The sequence below is a fragment of the Hetaerina americana genome, unplaced genomic scaffold (genome assembly GCF_022747635.1).
Source record: "Hetaerina americana unplaced genomic scaffold, ioHetAmer1.1.p SCAF_2, whole genome shotgun sequence".
Classification (NCBI taxonomy): Eukaryota; Metazoa; Arthropoda; class Insecta; order Odonata; family Calopterygidae; genus Hetaerina; species Hetaerina americana.
In genome coordinates this window covers 82,206,548-82,228,727 of record NW_027286763.1, presented here as the reverse complement: position 1 = coordinate 82,228,727, position 22,180 = coordinate 82,206,548, and the positions used below count along the sequence as shown (strand labels likewise).

The following is a 22,180-nucleotide window of genomic DNA, read 5'->3' as shown; positions in this document are numbered from 1 at the left end:
TCCATGAATTATGCATATGTCCTTCATAGGATCCAGTATGATCACAATAAATGCATTTAGGATTAAATTATTCATAATACTACTAAAACACAATCATTTTAGCAAGCAAGTTTGCAAATGATTATTATTTACCATAAATTTTACCCTCATCACTGAAATTTAAAAGGACTATCACCAGGTGGCAATTCATATCTACAGTACTGATGTGGACAAATTTAAAATGGGCCTATAAATTGTAATACGAGGCAGTTTAGTTTCAATAACCATTCAAATTGTCTATAGTCATTCAAAATGCCCACGTAATATTTATTTATTTTTTAAAAAATAATTCACAAAAAAGACCTTTTTATACTTCAACAATAACAGGTAATATATAATATTTAGGAAAGTATTTCATTCAAATTTTGTATATGTTAAATGAGGTTTTTAACTTAAATTGTAACAAGTTGATAATGGATGTGGCCTAGAATTTTACTGATACAAATGCTGCCACTCAAAAATTCATTTATCAAGCACAGGTAAATTTTAATAAGTACACAATTCGCCTCAAATATATATCCTCCATAAAATCTCATTCCCTAAATTAATGTCAGGGTCATCATAGTGTCATGTATTAGAAGTATTTAACATATTGCTCAGGCCCATCACTTATGTAAATTACCTAAATATGGGGGAGTGGATTGAGCAGTGACTTCTTTACAGGCTTCCTAACTCAATGTATAAATGACGGAGGACTAGCTTTGCAGATTCCACTAAGATTGGCTAGTCTTCCCTCATTTACACCTGGTATGAAAGACTTTAATTAAGTAATGCCTGAGACAGTGTCTTTGCCACCCCCAAAGTTTAGAATGCTGGAGGTGTCTGCAATATTTTACTTTTCCGAGATATCCTGATCCCTTTCTAGGTGGTGCCATGTTAAGGACACCACCAACAAGGAGTACCTGTGTAAGTTAAACTGTGAATGATGGGTAGTTCAACTGTGAATGCCTTGGTACCTTTAGTTAAAGAGTGGACTCAAGCTGATGCCAGTTTTTTCTCTCTATCATCCTTCCATCATTCCCTAAACATCCTAATCCTACCAAATTAACCACATATTCCTAACAGTGCACATGACCTCGGTTGTCAGTTGCCTAATAATTACTCCTATTTCCTCAACCTAACTGCATTGTTTAGGCATTGCAGAAAAAAATCAAAAGCATACAAAGAAGTTTTAACTTAGCAGAACATTCAAAGAACATGACACCACAGTAATAACAGTGAGTTACCATGATGGAAAACAAAACAGTCATTCAGCATAATACCCACAAATACAAAAATTCAAGCATACTGTAGCTCTCTATGTACTTCAATTCAGATATTACCATAATTTAACATCGGAAAAAGAAACAAACTAGGTAGGTTTGGTAATGATAAAATTGGTATTAAGTGCATCGCAGAGAGTATTAACTAAAACTTAAAAAATAAATAACCATTCTTCCATCATATGCCCTACTAACAAAGAGCCTAGTTGTTTTAAACCAAGAGTAACCATCCCACTAAATATAATAAGAATGAACTTTGCATTTCCATCATTTAATGAGAAGTATACATCATGAATGATGGGTAATTGCGTAAAGTAAAATACAAAAAGAGTCACATAATACTTCTAAGAATTACATTAGCTTCAAATGTTATATGTTAAACTGAGCCCAAACAAGGAAATCAACATGACATAAGCCATTTCATACTTTTTCTTGAGACATTCACATTAACATTAAGAAGATGGATGAACTGAGGTTGTCATATTTTACAACTATCAAAATGATAGATGAAAGTTTTTATCATGAAGTATTTTGAGAAGCAATGTCTACTCCTGTTTCTCACAGCTTTCTTCTTAATTTTTAACTGTACTCGCCTTAAAGTTGGAAATCACACTAATTTCATCAATATACTTGATTAAAAACTTATCCACATAATTTACCAAATAAAGTATCACTATTTAAGTAATGTACTTGACATTATAAAGAGGTAAATCCATCAGGTCTACGTATTTTTTACCACACTATAGGTAAATAATATCAGTTGACATCTCTTAGTCAGATTTACATTCATGCTGCATTAATTTTTAACTCAAAAGTAATGTACCCCACAAACACTGCACAGGAAATTCAAACTACATCCACTTGAAATTTTCCACAGAATTGAAAACACAGCCTTAGAATAAGAGAATTACTGGATAAAAATTTTAGCTTTTATTATGGAAGAAGAGGAAGGATTTTTGTCCAAAATATATGAATTAGAAATTTCAAATGCAGTCCAAAAATCAAAATATTATTTGAATAATATATTTTAATATGCATAAGTAAATGTTTTTCGATCAAGATATGCATTAGAACCAAGAAATGATTAACAATGAAGTCGACCATCACCATTTTCTGAGTTCATGAGCATAGGTAAGTTAATAATTTTGCCATTTCCTTCAATGCCAAGCACCAATCTCAGGTAAATCAGGCACAGTTTTTGTAACCATGGCTCACAACTCATCATTCTACCAATACGTTTACTAGCATTACAATTCTTAATATACGAGGATTTTCTTTCCATTTTTCAATCAAAATCCTAAGTAAAGTACAACAACTAAATTATCACACCCAGGTCAAGAGGGTAACTTGAGAGAGAGAATTCAAACCTGACTCCTTGTTCACCAGTACAATGCTATTCTTGAAATAACTTTAATTAATATTGAAGCAAGCCATGTCAGTAAAAATTAAAACTGCACCACTAATTTAGTTATACATGTATATGAAATACAAGTGGAATGTTGGAATTTGGAAACTCACAAGCTCCATGCCAAGATGCAACAAAGCACTGAACACACTTTGTCAGAAGAAAACTAGGGAGAAGTAAGTGAAACTCTGAGACCACTTCACTCTTCCAACCATTAGATGGTTGCTAACAGTCTAGTTTTAATAACACAATAACATCAGAAAAACTCTTTCAAAATCAAAAGGGGACATCTTTCTCAGTAATCTCTCTCGCATGCATTTATACAAAACTATCACATCTTTTACCCTCAGTTTTACTTCATCTACAAAAAAATATTCAAATGTAAAATAACTACATGGTATCTAAGTTTGTGTCTAGAAAATCTTTCTACTCTAATTGAAGATCTATAAAAATAAAACAAATACCAAGTCCCACACCACATTTTAGATCAAATTAATTTTAAAATACATTTTATAACCTCTCCAATTATGAAAACCAACTAAAAAAATCCATCATTCAGGAATTATAATATATACTATATAGGAATAATAATTCCCATCAATCCCCATTATGAGATATCCCCCCCAACTATGAGAAATTAGATTTATTAATTTATTTCTTCTGGATAAAATTCCCATTTTGTCTAAGCCATTCCACTGATACTGCCAAGAACATTGCAAATACTTTTTGACCCCATGTGGCTAAGCACTCATAAATTTCCCACATTTGATGCCCCGTAAAAAAAGTACCCTCCCTTCCCCACCCACAAACCAGTTATCTACTCACTTCTGTTTCAGTGGGAAGTTGTGCACATTGGTGCACCCCTGCATCCCCCTGCAGGGAGCATAAAGAGGTTTCCTCCTCCTCCGTTCCCATGGTTACAGTCGTTACAGGTTGGCACACACTACTCGGCCCAAGACTAGGTTGTGCGGTTTGAGGCACTATGGGTATTCGGGGTTGTGAGGAAACTTCCATGCATGACATCTCACCACCATCTCCACCCGACATGTCAGTCGCAGTCTTGCCAGAAGAGTTGTTTAGTGGCATTAGGATCATTGTGGGATTATTCAGGGGCAAATCGGGGATGCAAGCAAAAACGGGTGCATTGGATGGTGGGTGAGGGATCATCACACTGTGCGGCCACCACTCCCCTCTGACAGGGTGCATTGGCGAGTGGGTGGAACCAGGACTTGGCTGGGGGGAGAAGAGAGAAGAAGGGGCAGAGGGAGGTAGGGGATTCCAGCCAATGTCTGGAGGCGTTGGGGGAGGTGGCCTTGGGCGTGGCTGCTGTCTGGGGGGTAGGAAGGGGGATAGCGGTGGCATGGGGTAGTCTGTCTGGGGGGGATGGGTTGGTTGGGTCCTGTGCCTCTGGGGGCATGCAAAAAGGAAAAAGAGCGAAGACTTAGTTAGTTCACACAATTGTACACCCATGCTAAAATCATTACTTGGGCTGGTGCAAAGGATTTACTTCGGTCTGCATGTATGTGTGTGGTTGTATACATATACATATATGTATACATATACATATACGTATACATATACATATACATATACGTATATGTATACATATACATATACGTATACATATACATATATGTATACATATACATATACATATATGTATACATATACATATACATATATGTATATATATACATATATGTATATATATACATATATACATATACACACACTTTATACATACACACAAATATATATGTATGTATGTACATGTAAAGGCAGATGTGTACACAAGGGTGACCAACTGGAAGATGCTAATGGCTGTTTGAAGAATGTACACTTTTGTGGTTTTACTTTTGAGCTTAGCTCAATTTAAAGAAATTCTTCTTTAAAATTCAAATCACTTCCCTGAATCACATGGTAACAGTCAAAAATTTAACATTTTCAGTTAATCATTTATTTAAATGTTGCCTCAGGCACGACATTACTCAAATGCACATATGTACTACTCACTGTGCATATATGTATCTCACTGTGCATATACATATGCATGTAGGCAGCTGATTATTTATTTAAAGTTTAAAGGTTATGAATTAAATTGCACTCTTGAATATCCCACAAGCACAGGGAGATTATTCAGCTTCACAAAACAGAGAAGTAAATATATTTGTTGTAGGGCAATAAAATTATTTTGGATTTCAGTCAAATGGCATTGAAATTATCGCAATAGTGATGGATGCAAGCCATTTCATATTCATTTGAACATATTTAAGATAGTCACTTGTTCACTTTTAACATTCAAATAAGAGTTTAAGTCAATTTGGATATCTTAAGTTAAAAATGGTTTACAAACGCATGATTCAATTAGGTTACATATATTATCAGGTAAGTTAACAAGGTGAGTTCAAATTCACCACTTTAGGAAGTCGGTCACCCTTTGCCAAGTCTGTGTACTGCATACCCATGCACAACTTCAGCAGGTAAAATAATATAAAGAGAAAGAAAAATTTATAGCACAAAAATCCTGAAATTAAGGATGAGCTACAAAACAGCTATTCAATCTAAAATGACAAACAAGATCCATTTACACACTACAGACTGCATCTATCACATTTATACATGTAATTACACTCTACAACATGATTACACAGTACAGCACTACAGAAAATAAAGACTTTTACAAAAAGTTAACCAGGATTCTAGTCTGCTTTTGAAATCTCTATAAAGTTTTTTTGTCCTAAGATACACTTTTGCAGTTACGTACTTTAATGAAGATTTTAACCTCTTATGCTCCAAGGTGAATCTTTTTTCAGAAAAATGAGCGATCTATTTTTATGGACCATTTTCGATATGTACATTGAAAAATGAAGATGTTGGGTTTACATTAAAATCAGTGCACTAAGCTACTTAAATTGGACAAAGGACTATGCCTTTCAATTTAAATAATTTTATAAATATAAAATAAATAGAGTCACTGCATTCCATTTCATGTATGAGTCTCAATTATCTAGTAAATTCTATCAACTGTCTATATGTTAAGAACGGTTGCACCCAGATGATGCATGATTTTTGGATTTTATCACATCTCAGTCGGTTCTCTTACAGGGTATTAGTGATGTGAATTTCTCAACAAGGAAATTGATCAGTTCAAAGTACCAAATGGAGTTAAACAGAGGGGAGCAATTAGAAAATTAAGTAGTCTAAATTTCATTAACAATCAACAAGTGATTTAATTAAGTCTTCTAAGGAAAAAAATGCTTTGATGTTGGTGGTCAGCAATCCTTTCCGCAATATGATGTGCAAAAAACAATGAGGGGTGACCACTGTCATCCGAGACATTTTGCAGCCATAACCATTTCTGTCTAGTTAAATGCGAATGAGCCATAGGAAAAAAAAAGATATTTTACCTATTCATGACACGGAAAAACTATGGCTCTTTCATTTCTTAATTTTAATTTTACAACAATGGATGCAAAATTTAGTTAACTACTTTTCTCCTTCAGGAAATTTCAGGAAACATTGGCAATTTATAATTTCATTCATCTTTTTTATTGCAGAGTAGAGATAAATAATTTTTAGTTAACGTATTCCTTCATTTATTATGTTAATGTTAATTAACTCATAAAATCTTTTAAAATGCAAAATTTATTTATATATTTTCAAGTCTTCATTATATTCTGCACATAAAATAAATTTATTTGGTTCAAACAAAATACTACTATAGTTTCTATGACAAAAAATTAAATCTACAGACAAGAGTTGTAATAACTCCTATTGTACACTACTTTCATCAAAACTTTTGCTATAAACTATGAAAGTCAAAGAATGTCAAAGCATGCAGTAATTAAATAATATAGCACTATGAAATTGCAAGGAACCCAAAACTATTAATGTACTTGAATTACTCTAATGGCACAGGACCAAAAACATCTAAATCAAGAAGCATTTACAAAATTGCACAACCACTGCCTACTAGTGGTATGAACAATCAAATAGTTTATGCACTAAGCAAAACAAAAAATATTTACATCTGGTAGAGCAGTAGTTCCATGCTTAGCATGTGTGTAGCTTCAAACAAAGCATCAAAAGCCTGTCATAATAGCAGATATACAGACAGGGTACATCAGGCCAAACAAATTTCAAAAACACTTCAATGCAACACTAACATAACAAAAGCACTAGATTCTAAATTCAGTCAGATGCAAGCTTATATTATCTTTTCTTACCTTATCTTGAGGCTATTCCATTGAGGCATTAAAAAATACATCTTAATTAAAATTACAAAATTATGTTACAGGTATCTTTTGGTAAGCCAAAGGAAAATAACAAGCACTGAAGGCAAATCGTGCCAACAGAATGATTATATATATTCATCGCAACTGAAAGGGGAAAACCAACATGAAAAAACATTAGAACTGGGATCACACATTACGAAATGAAAAAGCAAGTTGAACACAAGGAGTTTCACTAAAACAATGGACAAAAAGACATGGCTTGATAAGCTGGAGAAAATAATAGTAAAACTTCTCTCACTGTGAAAGAAATCGATTTATATCAAACTAACATTCTGATTCATTTAGGAAAATCAAACCCGAAGTACTCTGAAGTATTTCAACATGTATCGGTCATAGCTGCCATCTGAATACACAATAACGGGAATCAAAGAATTATAGAATGGGGCTGTCTTTGTGTGACCAGGTATGCAGATTGATAAATAACCAAATAGTATTGTTTCCAATGTCATGATTTACCATTTAAAAATTGTTTATCTTGAAAAATGGACAATTTTTTAAATATAAAAAATTGTTATCCCAAATAACTACACAACCTTTTCAAAATTGCCATTTTTGAGTCAATATATCCTGAATAATCAAGTCAGGTTGGAATATGGTTCATGAATGTACTTCGGTGAAGTACACTTACTCATATTTGTGGGAGTACTGGAAGAAACTATTCTATATTACACCAGCCAGGACAGCATTCTGATATTTAACATTCAACATCCAATCATAAAGAGGAGAGGTATGGATTTCTGTTTGCATTAGCAATCTGGAAACTATTTATCTTTAATAAAAAAGGGTCAACAAAATTGTAAGATTTTGCTGGCGAAATAGTCAGTCACACCCAGTTAAAATTGACTAAACTTCATTTGTTTAATTTGAAAAATAATTTCATGCGACAACAGTGAAATATTATCCAAGCATAACTGATGAAAACCAAGCATGATACATTAGAACCTATTATTTATGTGAGTTTTCCTACTGTTGCGAAATGCCTTTGAATCAAAAAACTTCTACTTGGACGACAGGTGAACAACGTTGCTTGTATCCGTGGCTAAATGTGCACATCATAGAAAACAGCTACCCCCCCGATCGTCCCTTAAGATAAAATCCTTCGCAAACACATACCCTTTCTCTCAAGTTGGGTAGGTAAGGAGAAAATAAAATAATCTAAAATGAGTATTTTCGGAAGAAGAAAAGAGTGAAGAACATGAGACCGATAAAAGGTGAATTGAGGAATACGAAAAAAGAATATGAGTGACATTTTCACCAATGTGAGTGGGATGGGGTGGTAGAAACTACATTTTGAAACTCAAACAATTGGTGCTTACAAGCAGGAGACCATCAAAGACTGAACAACTGGGGATTCTGAAAATACATTCATAAATAAATATGTTCACATTTTTTTCAAGTACAATTATTTCTTAAGTAATGCACTTGAATACTATCTTTTCAAATAAAAAATTATCCGTTACTGTACCCTAACATAGAGAAAATTAAGTTTGAGATGAACTAATGCCAGAAAAATATAGGAAGATGAAAATCAAGTGCATAAATGCATAGCATGTGACTCAAGAGGTTGCACGTTCCCTTTTTACTTCATACATATCTCCAAATTCGCTGTTCCAAAATTGAAACAATTTCAAAGGGTGCAAGTGTTCTGAACTTCTTTCTCAGCTCAATGTTGTACTAGTTATAATATAAATGACTTCTGAATAATACTTTGACGGAGGTCTTCTAACATTTCTGTATCCCAACAATTTTCTACATTAAATCATACTAAAACTTTACATAATATTACTCTACATCTAACCACTATAATAAATTGTACATACCTGTAAATCTGTATAATTAAAAAACGAAAATAAAGTTTCATTCCTCATCTGGAGCAAGTCATGAAAAAATGGCATAGAAGTCAATTCATAAGTTGTCAAAGAAAATTAGTAAAAATCTAACAAATGGCTTAATGACAACAGCATATATGACATTCCCATCAGCTTATGAAATTTAATTTAATATGGCACTTGCCTATTATTTCAGCTGGTTATGTAGATTAAGTTGAAATGAAGGCTAGTTCTAAGGCTAAAATTAGGCAAATATGATAATGAAAGGCTAGATTCAATAAACCCTTAATAATCCAGACTAAATGGGGGACGAGGGATAGTCCAGATTAGGCACATTCTGGGGCCTCTAAGGATTTGATGAACATAACCATGATCGATAATTTTTGCTACATATTCATGTGAGCTCTTGAACACTTGATAGTTTCTATTAGCTCCATACGGTGCTTTAGAGATCCAAATTAAAACAAGACCCAATTTAAATAAAAAATAACCTATTCAAATAAAATATATTAATTTTTGCTCAAAAATATATTCTGTCATGATTCTCAAGTAACCTTTAAAAAAACCACTGCTAAAGCATACTTGACTATTTTAGGAATGATATTATACTATTTATTTGATCTAATCCAATGCATTACCGTACATAATTGATCAAGTTGAGAATAATATAAATAAGGTAATATGAAATTTATCGAGCTTGCTAAAACATTGAAGAATATTACAGCATATTTTTGTACGTAGCATCATGATTAAATTAGTGGTATGTGAATACCACTAAATTTTAGTGATGGTAAGAGGTTTATATGGATGGCAGTCACTAAATAGGATTAATCAGCTTTGCATTTTTCATGACATCAATTCGGTGGAAATAAATTATTTGCAATTTTTACTCATCTCCACAATGCATAAAATTTATTTGAATAATTTTCACCTATATGTGATCCCCTTGCAAAAATTAATGACGAGTTGACCCATCGACTGAAATGATGAAGGTAGAGCTTGGTGGAAAAGCAACCCTACTACACTGTAAATTTACATCAAATATAAGAGGAAATACGAGGGTCATCCGGAAAGTAGTACCCGTTCGTGAAATAAAAAGACAAAAGTAAATATTAACAAACATAAAAAATTTTATTTGAAAGAGGATACTTTAAACTACTTCTCAACATAATCTCCAAGCAAATTAAGGCATTTGTCATAACGTGTGACAAGTTTCTGTATTCCTGCTGCATAGTCCTTCGCCGCCAGCTCATTGAGATACGCGAGGGACCCATCTTGCACAAATTTTTGCATAATGCAGATGGTGTTTAACAATTTCATGAACAATTGTTCGAGAAACATTGGGAAAATGCTCACAGATGTCATCAATTGTGACGCGCCGATCGTTCCTCACGAATTCGTCAACTGAGCTCACCAGTTGGTCTGTAATGACAGACGGTCTCCCCGAACGCTCATCGTCGTGTGTGTTCCCCCTCCCCATGTTGAAGTTGCGACACCACCGCCGAACAGACGACTCGTCCATTACATTGTCTCCATACACCTCCTTTAATTGGCGATGAATATCACATGGGCGAACGTTTCTTGCATTGAGGAATTTAATCACTGCCCTCACTTCACAACTGGCGGCGTTCTCAATTTTTTTAAACATTGTAAACAATCACAGAAACAACACAGGCAATGCTAGCGTCACGCAACTTGGCTCAGAGAAGGCAGACAAGCCACTGAAGCTATCTGACCTCGTCCAGCGGCTACTCGCGTCGTCAGCACTTCATGCGGCACGAACGGGTACTACTTTCCGGATGACCCTCGTAGTTCGATCTCATCCTTATTTTTCATATCATTATAAATGTCAAACAACACCAAACTTAAATCTCTCCACCCAATTTCTCAAGAATCTTCACGTTAACTGATGCTTAGTGTTGGAACAAAAAATTGACAACGGAATATTAAAATGTTTGCATTTACTTTGTCTTGCAGATATCCCTTAGAGGTCTAAGTTTTTCAGAGATTTAAAATTCTATGATTTAGATATTTCCTTTATCATCTGAAGTTCTTAGTTCTGGCCAATGTAAATTTATAACCTTGACTCAAGGAAAGATTTACTACTGATGACAGATTAATATAATTAAAAATAAACTTATATTGAATGAGAAAATAATTAAAATAACACAAAGTCAGGGGATCAAATAGTTATTATAGGAATTACTAGTTTTTAAATAAAAGTAGTAATAATTCTTGAAATTTAGAAGAAAAAGTACTTATCTTTACCCAGCTTTTACTTAAAAATAGACTATTACTCCACAAAAAATATTAAACTGGTTGTTTATAAAATGGTTATTTGCAATGTCAGCTTGAATGATTACAATTTTTACTGCTTTTGGGGACATTAAAAATACCAAAATTGAGTCGAAAAAACTCTTATCTGTGGGTCAGGAATTTATTTTAATATAACTTTATGTTCTTAAAGCAGAAAAACACAAAAAATTCAGATAAGGATTATGTTGTGGAAGAATATGGTTTCATGGTGAAAGTTTTGAAATATGTTGCATTCCACCCACTTTTTAAAAGAAAATTCTATAAAAAATTCAATCTCTTGGACAACAATTATTATTACCAAAATGGAGACTTTTCATAATATGCATAACGAGCTTGCTACACAATAAGGTTTGCAATCCAAGGGAATGAAATTATGTGAAAGGAGTGACAACCTGAGGAGAAGATTTATTTTTGTATTTGCAGGTCAATCCTTACCATTTCACCAGTCAGATGTGGATGAACATTTCTGCAAAAGATATCCCACCACAGCTGAAGAAGCATCAGCTGGTGCTCTTGTCCAGGGCTTGCCCTCACCTGCTGTGCTTCACTGTCAAATGTTTGCATCCACGGCTTACATGCACCGATGAAGTGAGCAATGCGAACAGTTTCACCAAACCTTTTAAAACATTAATTAAAAATCAAACAGTAGAGCAAATGAGATAATACTTTGCAGTGCATGTTAGCAGGAAAGAGTGGTGTGGGGAGAGGGAGAGTTCAGCAGAGACAGCCCCATCCGTACATAACTTTGCCAACATATATTTTGTATTCATCTCACTACATTTTTAACAAACAATTAGTTAAGAGTCGGAGAATGAAACGTTGGCTAAATAATGAATTATTAAGTTACTGTAATATTCAATAAATTTACCCCCATTAAGCAAATTATGTATGTTATCTATCAATCCTTGATGTTTCATAGCACTGAAAATAACCCCAAACAGAAACTAGCCAGGGGGCAAAAGAAAACCATTCCCTTGAATAGAAACTAACAAACGGGGGGACCCTGAGTAAAGGGGATTCAAAAGATGTTAAATTTTAAAGTAAACGAAATACAATCAAAACACCCCTCATCTTTCCCAAGGCAACAACAGTTCTCCAGTCATGTCTATTATCAGAAAAAAATATTACATTAGAGAATCATCAACTTGGCATGTATTTCACACCTCTGACAAAGTCATAAAACGATGCCCCTCCCCAAGTAAATTGTCTTTTTTCTGTATTTAAGCAGAGCTGTTTCTAAAGGAATAAATTAAAAGTTGATCCAGAAAATGCACCCAATTAACTGGATCATGTTGGCTAAAGAAGATGGCAAGGTGAGGAATATTACAAATTGATAAATACAAACTCATAAATGCAGAGATTTAAAAAGCCCCTCTTATGAAGAATCTCTCTAAAGGAAGTTGTACGTCAGGAAGAAACCTTCTGATCATTGATAAAATGTTGAATGATTCAAATGGGCTAAGCATATCACAAGAATACACAACCACCCGAGTTATCAACCCTAAGGTTGGTGCGTAAGGTGAAGGTGGAGCTCATCTAGTACTACGCCCAATGGAAATTTTGCCCAATTGATATCAGGGGCATATGCTCTTAAACCAGTTGGGTTAACATTCAGGTTACCATGGAAAATATTTCCAAACAGGAAATTGAATATTATTAACTATCATGCATGTTGTTGCATTCCAAGTCATTGTTTAACCCTAATTTAATATTAAGAAGGGAAAGTGCCAATGCTTCATTTACTGCACCTAAATAACTACAATATTTAGTTCTGATTGCATGGCTAGAGGTTCACAATTTATGATGATTTCTTCAGAAATTAAATTTCATATGTGTTGATCCTTCTAAATAAAATGAGGTTCACAAGAGGCAGCACATTTGTCCGCACGACACAAAATGTATCAGAACTGACAATATTGCATTATGAACTCAAATCAAGATAAAACCAACAAAGTCGTACAAAATAAAATGAGAAAATATGGGTATTTAAAGAAGCCATGTCAACATCAACATTTTTCAATCATATTCAGTAGCTCTACAAAGCACTAGTGCATATAATCTTTCTAGGTGCTCTCACTTCTACCTGCCAACTATATCAAAGTGACAAGTAATTGACCAATAACAATGAGAAGCAATATACATATTGACAGGTGTGACTACACTAATTCAAAACTTACTTTTTAAATGCAGGCAAGTATGAGTAGACTGCAGATGAACACATGTTGTAAATGAATGGAAGATGGCGACTAATGTCTTTGGTCGCCCAGTCCGAAAAGAAACTATTCAACAAGCCTTGATCCCCACCTGTTTTTTAAAAAATAATAGAAATTTCAGGATCAATGTAAATAATTTTTCCAATGATTACAAAAATAACATGCAGCAGCTGCTCTCATACAAAGATTTTGGCACTTATTTTGTTAATATAACAATAACATACTGGTGAGTACTGAATCATTACATTAATAATGTTCAACTGAATGTGACCAATGAAATCAATATATATAAAAAAGAATTTGATGGGTTTCCTCCCTTTGAAAGCCTTCAATCATTTTAAGGACTAATTTTGTAATAGCAAGTATTTAAGAGTGTCTAACTGAACTATTACTATAATAGTAAAGAAATATCATGCATTTACCACCAATTGACATACGGAGGAAAAGGCAAGCAATACACCTTGGACCTCTGAAGTAGTTTGGTGGAAGGTTACATTTTTGCATAATATAATTTCAGTAATAACTTTTTAGGTTTCCAATTGTTTTGCCTCGTGGTGTTAAATTCATTTCAGATAAAATTTAAATAAAATGGTAAATATTCACAGATAACATTTACGAAATGAAAATTAACAGTAAAAATTCAGGAAATTTATTACCATAGTTTTGTAATATCCTCCAAAATCAAGACAAGTCGCCATACGAGTTGCCTCAAGTACCTAAATACTTCTGGGGTCCAGAAATTGTATATACCTACATTCAAGCACAAAGAATGTACACATGGAAAATACAATCCAATTGGACCATCATTAAAATATGCTAATTTAAACTCTCGATATTTTACAAATAACTATAACAATTATTACTCTATCTAAGCTATTAGCTAATGCTACCATAACAATGTTACACTTAGCTACGTAATGGGAAAAATGGCTCTGAATTAATAATTAAAATGCTTACATGATTCAGTGAGTCCAAGAAGCATGAAATGACCAAGCAAACCGAGGATATATGATCAATAAACTTTCAAAATGAAACAATGTAGTTTTGATTGGTTCATCTGCAATCACTTTAATTGAAATTCTCCCAGCTGCACATAAATAGGGTGACCAAAATGATCAAAATAAAATAACAAATAGGGGTTCAAGTAATTGTGGGTCAATTTCATAAAGATCAGGAGTTGATCATAGAAGTGAATTCCTTCTATTTGAAGCTACCTAAATCAATTTCTTCATATTACCTCTTTTTTCTTTTTCACTTTAGTTTCGAATTTAGTTAAATGAAGTATTTCACATATATTACCTGCATCTCAAGTAAAAATAGCATATCTTGAAAAAATTACATTTCTTATAAAATAAAATTGTTCCTTATCGCCCACCAACACATTTAGGGCCAGCCATTTTTGAGTTTATCATGCCATTCCTTATACATATTAATAGAGGAATTTACCTTTTACAATTTGAAATTATTGAAATTAAATTTAAAATACTTCGCCTTTCCAAATAAAAAACTTTTATTATGACCTAGGTTTCGTACCTGATGATGTTATACCATAGGTCTCCCTGATGATGTCATGCCATAACGAAACCTAGTTCGTAATAAAAGTTTTTTATGTGGAAAGGCGAAGTATTTTAAATTTAATTTCAATTGAAGAATTTCCCCAAGTGACGCCAGAAACTGTTTCTTTTACAATTTACCTCACTTAATCATAAAACACAAAAATTAAATTAAAGGGAGCAGCTTCACGCTACCACACAATTAACTGAATTAATTGCAGTCACACAAAGTAAATTCCCAATGTATTTAGGCATGAATATATGTATAAACACTTCGACACTTGTAAAATATTATGATCAATCCCAAATTATTTTATCCCAAACACTATAAAAAGAACTTTTATTTCTACCATAACCACCAATTAACTGAAAGAAACTTAACCTTTAAAAAAAAAAAAAAGACTAATGCATATTTTGGAAATGATGACAATATTCTAGTAGGTAATTCTTAGTGTGCCTATACTACTGGCCAAGCAAGCAGTAGATTCTAGACCCATTTCTCAACCCTTCTGCCACATTTTTTTTGTTTTCCACGAGTACTGACACATAACCAAATGGCAAAATTCCCTCTAGAAACACCCACATATTCAGATGTTAAACTGCATCATGTGTTACCAATATAACTTAATGTAGTCATAAATTTTAACCTTTTATTTGGGAAAATTTCACGAGGTAAGATAATAAAAACATTTACCTGCAGTGTTGACATTCATTTTCTAGATTCCCTTTCTGGACCTTTTCCCATCAAAGTCCCAACCCGTTCTCATGATCTCTCTCCAGAGTTTTTTTGGAAAGTATTTAGCTATTCTCTGAGTGAATCATACCTCATCACTTCACATGCCACTGGTGTATCTTAAGTAAGTGGGGCTATGATTCCTGCTTTTGAGGTCTTGCACATCAAACTGTCTATAGCAATCATGAACTGATCTCATAACTTAATATGACATCATTCTCACCAGGAATTATCAATGCCCATGTCATAAATACTATCAAATTTCCAACTATTCAAAAGTATTCAGCCCTTTTCCCCACTTCGTCCCATGTTTTTTTTTAAGAAATAAAAAGTAACTCCTGACAATATTTCAATGGGGTGGCCAATTCAATCCATAATGCAGGCTGTATATTCGTTCAATCACCTTCTTTACTGGAGCTGACAAATATGCATGTTTTGTAAACGCCAATGGCAATAGTAAGTCAACAATTTCCGTAATCCTTGCATTTATTCCAATTGGACCCCTTTCCTTGGCTTGATTTACTGCTTTCTCTAATTCTGTATTAAATATTTATTCACACAGAAATTACAGAAGGCAATTTATATGGTATGTAGATATAGGAGTACTCTTGGTAATGATTACTTCGGTTGCAGCCTACCTTTGGGCCGTTAAAAAAACCCTGAACACCTAAAGACATAAGCATACTGTGGTACATGTCATTCTTAAGTTTCTCAGAAGAGTATATTATCAGACTCTCTTTAATGACCTTCCAGGTCATTAGAAAAATTATGAAAATTAGGAATTATGCATAGATGCATTGTGACCAAAATTTAGGAATATTGCCTGAATATAGCACACGATTTTATTTAACTCTGATGAAAATTAGGATAGAAAAGTGAAACTTTCAATTGTTCCCGGCTCAGCTTTGTGGAAGTTCATGTTTATTAAATGAAGACAATGTATCTTTCCAATGTCCTTTATTCACGAACAACTAGTTTCAAAGCTTAAGCGTCATCATCAAATGATGATGACGCTAAGGCGTTGAAACTAGTAGTTCATGAATAAAGGACAGTGGAAAGATACATTGTCTTCATTTAATAAAAAGTAAAACTTGGTTATCCTTTTATTTCAGTTTTGTTTAAAAGAAATTCTCAGAGACAAGAACATTTTTTGCCTCCCAGCATAGCAATTCTTGAGTGTTTAACTTCAATGTGATTTCTGACTGAGAAAAACTTCTGCTCAATAACTCGTGAGTAGCAGCGAATGGTTGCAAATTACTTGTATTCTCTCTTCTTTGGTGTATCATTACTATACAACATTAAGAATATCTCACTTTTAATTTTTGAAAGTAAATGCTAAAATGTCTCACATTAAGATTGACAATCTATCTATTTAGACCCCGTAGTGTGTTAAGTGAACCCAAGCACTCCCTAAAGAGCAGCTTCTCCACATTACTGCTTAAGCAAACCTTTTACCTCACCATTTTCCATTAATACTAAGTGCTCAGTCATAATATTATGCTATCGTAAATTACCAAAGGGTGTTACACTAACATAATTAAAAAGTTGTAGCCGAAATAATAATTTTCAGTAGTTTTCATCTAAGCTTCTTTTGTAGGACAAATTCAAAATTTTATCTATGCTGATTTTTCTACAATCGTCAATTCTAACAGTTTTCAAAATTTCCAGGAGAATACACAATTTTCCAGGCCATGGAAGAGAACATGGGAACTTCCATTCTTACCCTTGCAGTGTTCTTGTGAATCGGTAATCAGAATAAGCAGTATTTTACACTAAACATGACCGAATAACTGTATTTTTACAACCAAATTTAAGATATTTATGCATTGGAATAGTCAGCAATTTTGTTTTCCATCATTATTATTTTAACTAAATCTCAAGAATGTAAACAAATTTGAATTATTCCCTAGCCTCTCTTTTATTTTTTCACCCCTTGAAATTTTAAAGTTATCTCCATGCCATTCATGGTCAGCATGCAGAGATAAATTTATTTTTTTCTCAAATATACGACAAAGCAGTTAAATGTGAAGCTAACCAAAAGCAATTTCAAACTATCACTTCAGCATTTACAGTGAGCAGTGGACTAATGTCATTTGGAAGTGAATGTAAGCTTAACTGTGCAACCTTTTCTGTGAAAATATTTAAACATACATATTAATCAAAATATTCTGATAACAAGCATGAATAAAGCAGAGTCAATGGATTAAAATATGCTCTATAGGCAATCCTTTTCATGCCAGGCTATGTTTCCAAAACCTACAATGAAAAGTGAATGGATTTGTAATCATCACTCTCCATCGAGCCACTATTAAAAAATTTTATTCATGTATCCACTTACTCTGGGAGAATGAGTCTGAACAATTTCCTTCCAGGAATACACATCCATTTCCTACGTTTATTATCAAAGTCTTCATTACTTTCCCTGAATGCAAAATTATGAATGTTACAAATATTATTCATTCAAAAACGGAGGAATAAAAAGAAGAAATACATTGATTTTCCCAATAAGTGACATGAAAGAATTTGTGGTTAGTATTCCCACTTGATGATTGGAATGGCAAAAAACTTATTGATTCAAACCAAAGAATGGCTGCAAACATTTGGTCATAGTGCATAACCTACACATTAGCCCATTATCTTGCTGAAAAGTCATTCATCAATCGTTAAGTATTTTGATAAGGAAAAGCAAGCATTTTTTTATGTTTAAGAAGAACAATTGTTGCTTCTTAAAGAATTGCCATGTAACTATGAAGATAAGAATTTCAAAATTGTCTTCATGCACCGAAGACTTTCAGTTACCCAAGGTTAAATCAACCAGGATGCAGGTTATACAAACTGTGCCAAAAATATAACTTCACACAACTGTACAGAAATATTTTATCAGAAAAAGTGGAACTGAGAAACAGTGGTGAAGACCTAATATGTTACACTTTATCCTTTAGCTTGTGTGTGATGGAAATATGTACACACAACAGCATATTTATGCACTTCATTCATAAAAATTTTCATCAACAGCGCGTGATTTGAAATTGAAAAAAGGAGTCCATAGTAGAGCTACACTTCAAATTCATTTTTATTCCAGTTACCATTAGAGCTGTTTGATAAGTTGAGAAGTTTGTGAGATTAAATTCAATAACTCCTAAAGCAAGTGTTTCCTAAACTTTGAAAATTCAAGTTTGAGAAATCCTACACATAGCAAATGCCAATTTATGCATGTGAAAATCATACTACATATTGTTTCTTAAGCCACGGGCTACTCTTTTAGATAGAGTCTAGTTTGCTATTAATTGTCTACCATTTCTAATATATTCACACCTGAAGTTGCCAAATTAATGATTTAAAGAAAATGTGACTATATTGTATTCGGTAATATCATGCTAGTAGCAAAATCATTTTAATGTATCATTTGCCTAAATATGCACAATCAAGTGAGATTTCAAGTAATATTCATGGAAAGATAGATGCTTTACAATTTTTTTCTCTAACCAAGCATACTCCTGCCCATGGCTTCTCTCTGTGTACTGTCAAATCACTGTCCCTTATTCTTAAGAACATTAAGGATGACTGAGCAATATTTGACAGTTGCATAAGGGAGAGCAACCAGAAAGATTGGATAAATAAGTGCACAAATATAGAAAATATAAAGACACTTATTTACACAAGCACTGTGTCATGGTCTTCTCTCTCAGCAAGTCTCTCAATGTAACCCATCAGTAGTCCACCACTGTTTTTGCTCAATTCAGATTTAATATGGAAAAATGGAAAATAAGCATCACAAAAAGGAGAGACTTATGGCCCCCAAAGGTGAAATGATTGGTCACCCTAATTTTAAAGCATAAATCAATGTCTTAACAAGAATCAAAACCATAATAAAAATACAAATGATTTAAATCTTCACACAGTCTGCATAACTATTAAGCGGACATTCACAGCCATACCATGAAGGCATATTAAAAAAGGAAAAGCTTAGATTCAGCGTAAGTAACTATAGGTATCCATTTTGTATAGCAGGTTAAAGGCAGCAATGATTATTTACGTTGTGATGTGATACTTGAAGATAAAAGTTATTGTCAGAGTATTTCCACAAGCCAAGCAAAACCACTCCATAGGTTTACAGAAGAAAAAACTACAAAGAAGTTCTAAATCAAGACTGCAACAGAGGAAAGTCTCATTTCATGAAAGGTAACTACCCAAATACACAAATCTTAACTTTTACACAAACAACAAGCATAGTTTCATTGTGCATACATCTGCAAGCATACATGTCCTCCGATGGAGAGTACAGATGTGTATATCTCAGAGCATGACATTGGACATTAAAACTTTTCACAAAACAAAGATACTTATAAGCACCGCCTAAATCCAGGAAGTCTCATCATCCAAATGAAGAATTTCAACACCAGAACTAAGGGAAAATATCGCAAACGGTACCACAAGGGCCTTTTACTCTCGAGATGTTATCAACATATTATTGGCAAATATATTTACTTGAATGCTAACATCAATACATGGGTATGAATAAACATGTATTCGTACACTCATAACCTACTGCCAAGTCCTTGCACCTCTTAGGAAATAAAAATGAAACCAAGAAATCATTTTTTCTATCGGCATTCATAATCATGCATGGGCTGTGCAAAACCAATGTTTGCTACATTTACAGTGGATAGATAATACTACCCGTAATATACTACTTTGCTAACATTTATATGCATATCAAGATATGATTAATTTAAGTATGGGCCTACATTTTTAAAAGTACAACATATCAGAATGGAAACTATGACATTCTTTTTTTTACCAATAAGCAACACTACCACCATAAAGATACCTATATCTTCAGATTAGGTGCTCAACAAGCCACACACAAGGCTAAAATAGAAGGGGAAGGAAGGAAACCACCCAAGAAGGGAAATTTGCAAATTGATCATGAAACTTAAGAATTCAAAGAGGAACTAGTTTATTGTATGGAGAGAGTGGACAGTTGTGCCTAATGCTATCTACTCTTGTGATTTTGAATAATTTCTCACAATGGTCTCTCATACCAATGTGACATCATATTATTATTACCATAGCGAAAACCTTAAATTAGCACAATTTTTTTAAGTTTACAGGAGGGTGTCTCTAGCAGGTTTTATTTTAATGTAGTCTCCCATCCTATTTTTTCCAAATAATTTAGTGTACCTTCATGTTCAGACATATAATTGTAATTAATCAAGCAGCCTTCATTTTTATTTCATTCAATTGAAGAAATTAGATCTATCTTAATTGTAACCCAAATACTCGGCATGTATTTAAGGTGAGACATTACTAATGTGACGCACCATATGCACCTCTCCTGAATATTATTTTAATATTTTCCCACTATTGACAGGATGAAAGGAAGTTTTAATAATACTCAATGTTATAAATACTCAAACTGATAGGTATTTTACATACATTCTTCACCTTTCATCTGATCTCTTCGCGGCATTCGGTTTTATTTTGGTAAAATTTTGATTTTACATATCTTCTGAGAACCTTAAGTTCTCTAATATTCAATTATGTACAATCAAAATAATTTTCACCCTGCATTACGGTGGGAAAACATTAGGTAATAAGTAAGCACTTTCTATCATGTTTATGTATCATGCTAATTTGAGTTTCTTCAAAAGAGTTACATCACATTTCCTGCACCACTTTCCTTTTCTCAAGCTTCATAAAACCTCCCCCATGGGAAGGGGTGGAAGTCTCATAACTGCTTATCCTTCTACTACTTTTATGGAAGGCCATTTTCAACAAACACATACTCTTTTGCGAGTTTAAGTTTTGATTTTAAAAATATGCATCATATTGTAAGCAAAATTTATGAGAACATGAAAGTCTGATTGAATTTCCACTATAAACAATACCTACTGTTATCTATCCCACATCAGGTTTGACAACATACGCAAGAACAAGTCTTCAGGGGTTATCCAGAAAAGTTGTGATTTTAAACTAATAAATTTTGGAGGTAACTGAGATATAACTAATACCAGTATGTACACTTAATCTCTATACTCTTTTTAAGGTAATGACCTAAACACATTCTTGGCTAGTCAGCTTCATCAACATGCATCCACCCCTCATGTTTTCTACCTCTGAACGTCTTTTCTGGATGATCCCTTATTAATCTGTCAACAAGTCAGATCTTTATTGGCAGGAGTGCAGTAAATCAGCACTTGGTCTACCAAGTGAAAATTTTATGAGCATGAGACAAACAATTCAGCTTCTTCCAGCTATTATTCCCTATTGTACTGCCACTTACCATTTTTCCTTATCCAAAACAATATTTTTCAAATTTTAAACAATAATATAATTTCAAATAATATGCCTACAACAGCAGAGTTAACTCTGGCTGGGACTGTACACATTAATGCAAATCTAAATAGGATTTTACACAAACTACAGAGAAGCAATTTTCTACAATATTAATTTTGGAGCATATGAAATTCTTTTGGTAAATAATTAGATTTTGTCACTTTAAAAAAATAAATTTCATAGAGGTAAATGATGA

At 33.3% G+C, this 22,180-nt stretch overlaps 1 protein-coding gene across 2 annotated transcripts in view; it reads right to left on the bottom strand.

The window, feature by feature from the left end:
• Gyg (glycogenin 1) overlaps window positions 1-22,180 on the bottom strand; it is a 56,382-nt gene that overhangs the window by 3,038 nt on the left and 31,164 nt on the right. For both annotated transcript variants that reach the window (XM_071585486.1, XM_071585485.1), the window contains exons 5-6: window positions 13,324-13,450; window positions 11,582-11,762 (exon numbers count right to left, since the gene is read on the bottom strand). In XM_071585486.1, the coding sequence (XP_071441587.1) occupies window positions 11,582-11,762; window positions 13,324-13,450 (308 nt within the window). The remainder of the gene's footprint in view (window positions 1-11,581; window positions 11,763-13,323; window positions 13,451-22,180) is intronic.